At 35.6% G+C, this 6,000-nt stretch overlaps 1 protein-coding gene across 4 annotated transcripts in view; it reads left to right on the forward strand.

Moving 5' to 3' along the window:
• Window positions 1-5,688, forward strand: part of BICRAL (BICRA like chromatin remodeling complex associated protein) — a 70,620-nt gene extending 64,932 nt beyond the window's left edge. For all 4 annotated transcript variants that reach the window (XM_048843036.2, XM_048843037.2, XM_048843038.2 and 1 more), the window contains one exon: window positions 1,880-5,688. In XM_048843036.2, the coding sequence (XP_048698993.1) occupies window positions 1,880-2,679 (800 nt within the window). In that variant the 3' untranslated portion in view covers window positions 2,680-5,688. The remainder of the gene's footprint in view (window positions 1-1,879) is intronic.
• Window positions 5,689-6,000: the final 312 nt, after the last annotated feature.

Raw genomic sequence — 6,000 nt, forward strand, 5'->3', positions numbered from 1 at the left:
ATGATGCTGTGAAATGTAACATTGGTTTAATAAGGAAACAAATGGTACAGAAATGGGTGTTCTTATATTTTTAATATTTTAGCACTAGATTTAGATGAGCAGCTCTTGCCTGGGTATAAGGGAGATTCACAAGAAGCTTCCCTCTCTCCTCCTTCCCAGAGTAGCTCGTGTAAGGCCCAATCACACTTGGGCCCCTGTGATCAGGAACTTCTAGTCTCTTCCTCCTCATGATAAACAAATTGCTCAAAAGGGGGCAGAGAAGAGGTGGGGCCATGGCCCCGACTCCCCTCTGCATTACCCCTTAGAGTGGAGTTGGTGAACTAGGTAAACAATATGCACCAACCATCACTGGGGGAGCAATCTGCATAATGGGAAAATCTGGCACAATCTCTCCGGGTATTCCCCCAGAGGCAGTGTAGCTCCACACCATTTCCTACTCAGGTCTGTGTGTAAAGCAGGCAGTCTTATCCCTAACTTACCTGTTAGCATACCTTTAGTAAGTGTAAGGTCTTCAAACAAGTTTATCTTCTAATTCATTGTTCATATGTTGGTTTAACTCTCTCCAGAAATGTAAGAAAATTTCACTTTTTAGTATCTTTTGTTCATATTAAACGTAGTTGGTTTTTATTCGAATGAAAAATGTTTTTTAGTATGCTTTATATCCTGATGCCATATACCCGAGCACCAAAATGTTGTTTATGTATTCATTATACAGAAAATGAGCTTGTACTCAAACTGCCTATTTTGAATATAATTCTCAGTAGCCTTTAGAAATGCTTGGAAAAATTTCAGTAAAATACTGTGTCAGAATTTTCCGATTTGTTGAAATAGAAATGTTCTGCTGTATTATGTAGATTTTTGAAAAAAATTCCACCAGAAACCAGACCTGAAAGCCCTGAGCCTGAGGGTCCCAGGTTCATGGCTCTTTGGCAGCTGGGATTTCCAGGATCCCTTGCTCCGGGGCATCCTGCCAGGGCTTCTAGTAGACCTGAGCAGAGAATGGTAATTCCATTTGGCAGACAATTTCAAAATTTTTGGTTTTCATTCTGAACTGGAGTGAAACCAAATTTCAAAATCTTGAAATCCTCCATGAAACAGAATTACTGGGTTTTCTGCCTAGCTCTATACAGTGCTTAGCAAATAAAAAGCAGAATCCATAGTCATAAGATGAGTGCACATTCCTTGTGTGTATTTCCATTACCCGAGAACACATATATCTCAATCCCTGCTGTATTCCCTGGAGTTCTGTTCTTATAACCATCTCTTTTTCATGTTTTACTTTCACTACAAATAAATAATATGTTCTTAAAAGAATAGTACAGTTACATCTTGGCTACACTGATTACCATTAAACCAGACATTTGTCATAGAAAACAGCACATCCCCCATTTACTCAGAAACTTTCAGTAGGGACAGAAGAGCTTCAGAATCCTGGAACAGCCAATACATATAAGGCTCAGAGCAACGATAGAAAGAGTCAAGGGGGAAGTCTGAGACTATTCCAGACACTCAAACTTCCCCTCAGACATAATTTGTCCAGCTTGTATCTGGCTTTATCTGGGAGTACAGTGAACTATACTTAATTTGCCCACTGGTTAATTACATCAAAATCTCAGGTATTAGGCCCTGATCCAGCAAAAATATTTAACCATGTGCTTATGATTCCATTAAAGTCATATTCTTATCGTCCAATAAATGGACAGTAAATACTAGAGGCGTTTTCAAACAAGAGAGGGCAATGTGAGCAAATAATGTCTGTTTGATCATGGGTTTTAATGCTCAGTCACATTCGAATGCTTGTTCTGTTTAGCACTTCTTTACATTTACTGTCTTTGACATTTATTAACTCCAAACTAATATGTTTGTTTTTAATTTTCAGATGGTTATCTGGCTGATTTTTGTTGTTCCTCTAAACGATTTGATGAAACTGTTGATGAAGCACAGTCCAGTGAAAGTGATCATCAGTGTAGTAAATCTTTGACTTCTCACAGTCAGCCTACCAAGATCCAAACCAGAGACCGATCAAAATCCAGCACAGCAGAGTCTACAAATCACAACAAACTTCATTTAGTGCCTAACAACATTGTGACACAACAAGAAGGAAAAATTTCTACTAAAAAAACGGAAAGCCTTACTAAAGCTTTAAAGTTTGAGAAGGCTAGCTGTTCTCCTGACAGTCAATACATGGCTGTCTCTGAAGAGAAATTGGCTGATAAAGATCTTGCCAAGACCAATGAAAATTCTTCAGATTCTGAAGACTTGTCAAAAACCTTGTCAAGAGCTAATCATGGTACACATAAAATGTCAAGGAATACAGTTGAATCTCACTCAGAGGTAATATGTAATAACTCCCTCCAAGACAAAACTCAGAGGAGCTTTCCAAAGAATGAGGTTTTACATCCTGACAACATGAAAGGCTCGGGTGAACCCCAACAGGATTTGCTCCTCAGTAAGAGTTTAGAAACTACATTCAAAAACATTTTGGAACTGAAAAAAACTGGGAGACCGCCACAAAGTGAGGCTACTGGCAGTGGCTCTGTAGAATTAGACTTTCCAAACTTTTCACCAATTGCTTCACAAGAAAACTGTCTGGAAAAATTTATTCCAGATCACAGTGAAGGTGTTGTAGAAACGGACTCTATTTTAGAAGCAGCTGTAAATAGTATCTTAGAGTGTTAATAGTTACAGTACCATGGACAAGTTATGTTTCTCTTAGTAGAAGCAAATGTGAATGACACCACAAGTACAGCCTGACATATGTCAAAGGTTAATCTTTCTAAACTAGATTCTGTTCTGTGTTTGAGAGCAATACTCATTGTGATTACAGTGAGATATCCAGTAAAGTTGATCCTTGTTAGAATGCAGTCTGTTGGGGCCTACACATTTCAAGTATTATAATGATAGTGCTTATGGTAATTGTTTAACATTGCAATTTAATGAGATTGCAGTTCACTGGGCCCTAGGTAATAAGGTAATATACTGACAATCACAGTCATATGAAAAGGCAGATTTATTCAAGAAAACGTTAAAAAGACAAATGGAAGCAACAATTTTCCCCCTTCCATAAATCACTAGATTTTATTTTATTTTTTTCCAGGAAAACCTCGTGGTTAAATACCCATTGTACCGCTATTCAGAAATGATTGTCTGTTTGATTTATTACTAAATCCATCTGCTCTAGGATTTTAAGTTGGAAGGATGTCATCGGTACGTTTATAGGGCTTCATATTTTAAGTGCTTTTCTGTTGTCACTGGGCAGAAAGTAGTACATGAGTGTATCTGTAGTGGGTGAATTTAGTCTGTGGAATGATACTGTATAATGTTAGTCACAACGGTATGATGTGAAATAATATATGCTAGACTAAGGAAAGAAGAACAGAAGCTAATAAGTGGCAAAGTGTACAGGAGGAGGTCATGATGGAGCCATGAATTTATATATATAAATACATATATATGTTAACTCTTGAGGAGAAGGTTTTGAATTTTATAATTGGATATAGTCAACCTAAGTCTTTCTGAAGTGGTATAAATGTTGTTGTTTTTTTTTTAAGACCAAGTGTCAAAAGCACTTTTATTTGAAAACTGTGTTATTAAATTAGTAGTTTATACTTTGAGGGGACATTAGCCTTAATCTGAGAAATTTAAAGGCCAGTGTTGTTGTTGCTTGTTTCTGCTTCTTGCTGTCAGAGAATATTAGTCATCCACAGCAGCAGTCATAACTACCAAAATATGTACAGACCAAAGTTAATCAACTATCCCATTGTTAAAACATATCCAAACTTGTATAATTATTAATTCACATTTTAGAGCCAAAGGAAACCCCTGCGTGGTTTGATTTGGCTGGTGTTCGTGTTGACAAGAATAGAAGCTTGTTATTTTATTTATTTATTTTTAATATGTGACTTTTCCCTTTTATGGTCCATGCTTCTTTTTTAATAGTTTACTTTGGTCATTAGTGCTGTTGTGCACATAAGTGTTCTGCCATTACCGAGATGAATCTAGCATGTATGTCTGCTCAGAAGGGTAGAGCTGTTGTGGTTTCTAAGGCATGCTGTCTATCTCTCTTTCCTTCTGTCTTCCTCCCTGTTGCTCACAAAAATAAACAACCATGTTTCAAAACTTGCTGATTGCCATTATCATAATCTAGAGATCCATTGTGACAAACTGTGGTTGTCAGTCAGATTGCCAGAACTGCCAGGAAAGAAAACAAAAGGCCAGGTTTTGCTATCATTTGCACCAGTGCAAAAGAGAGCAGAATTTGGCCCTTGGGCTTTTGACAGCACGAAATTATAATGCACCTCCATTTTGTTGAGCTGCAGTCCACTATGTGATAACATAAGAAAACCAAATCTAGTCAACCTGAGAAAGATAACAATATTTAACATATAATTAAGGTTCAGTTCCCGTTCAATGTGAATGGAAATATAAATATTTTGTACATTATTAATTGCCATTTCAAAACATTTGTGCCAATTTTAAATTTGTCAAAATCCAACATTCCCAAATGTCATGTAAAACATTTAAAATAATAACACGGTATTGCCAGTTTCAAATTTCTAACTGGGCATCATTACAGTAGACTCTTAGGCAATTAGCTATTTTCTAGTTAATGAGACTGACAGTATAGTCTTTGCCGATTGCCTTTGAAATTTCATAAAGATAATGATGGCTGTGTATCCTGTGGATTATGTATCTTATAATTCATTCAATTTCAGCCAATATGAGCAGTCTAGAAAGGAAGGCTGTAAGTTATATCAGCAATGTAAATTAGTTTAATTTTCATCCTATGAGAAAAAGGTGCACATTTATGGATCCTGTCGCTCTTGGTACCATCTCAAAAGGCGTATTAGCTTTCAAGCATCTGTACAGCAAATATATAACCTAAATAACAAAATGTTGTGTCCACTATGTAAATTTATTTTTCCTGGGCAGTGAATTATAGATAGTGACAAATAAAGATTAAGACATGTTTTTTAACATTGTTGATTAGGTCAGACAAAGGTTTGTCCAAACATCTTATGTCCGGAATCCATTGAGCAAAGGCCAGCAAACTTACTGTTGGATCATTAGTGTTCTGTTATTCATTCATTTGAATTCTACTTTAGGAATACTTATACTTGGTAATGCAGTAAACAGAATATTCTTATATATGAAATATTGTTTTAATAAAGTGTGAATTGGAATCTGATCCAGTGAAATACTTTAACACATGCCTGATTTTAAGCACATGCTAAAATGCTTTGCTGGATCAGCGTAATGATTTCCAATGTTCTTGAATACTGCCTAAGGTTAAAATAAATTTTAAACTGGCAATTACAAAAAAATATTTTAACTTTGAAGAGTTTAGCATAATTTATCTCTTAGACTAGGGAGGCCTTACAGACTGACTTCACTTAAAGAGGATGTGTCACTTATTGTCAATGTGGTATGGACTTTATTTGCTTAAATACCTTCATTTGTATAGTATGTCTCACTTGAAATTGCTTTGTATACATTTTGTAAAAATATTTATAAAATGTTTTGTAAAAAAAGTATAACAAATTGCAGTTTATTTTGTTATGTTGGATAAATACTGTTAAAAGACACAAGTCGGTAAATATATTGTTAATCCATGGATAGGAAATGTTTAGTTGGAGATTACAGATTGAAACAACCATTGCAATACAGCCAAAGATTTGGGAAAAAGTATATCTGTGATTGTCTTGATTTTAACCAAGATGAATAAGTACATTTCCAAAAGAAGGGTTGTTTTCAGCTTCAAGTAATATAGTTGCAGAACAGTCTGACTTACTGTACTTTTTATAATGCAACTGTATTATGAAATAATATATTTAATAGACATGCTGTGCATGTAATTTTTTGAAGATATGCTAATAAGCCACGGGTCATGTGGTAGCATAAAAACATCATTAGTTTTAATCTCTTCTCTCAAAGTGCTCAAGTTGGCTATGCCTTGTTACATTATCGCAGAAGTCCTGTCTTAAAGTGATGAGGTGGTTG

This window comes from Caretta caretta, chromosome 3 (assembly GCF_965140235.1).
Source record: "Caretta caretta isolate rCarCar2 chromosome 3, rCarCar1.hap1, whole genome shotgun sequence".
Taxonomy (NCBI): Eukaryota; Metazoa; Chordata; order Testudines; family Cheloniidae; genus Caretta; species Caretta caretta.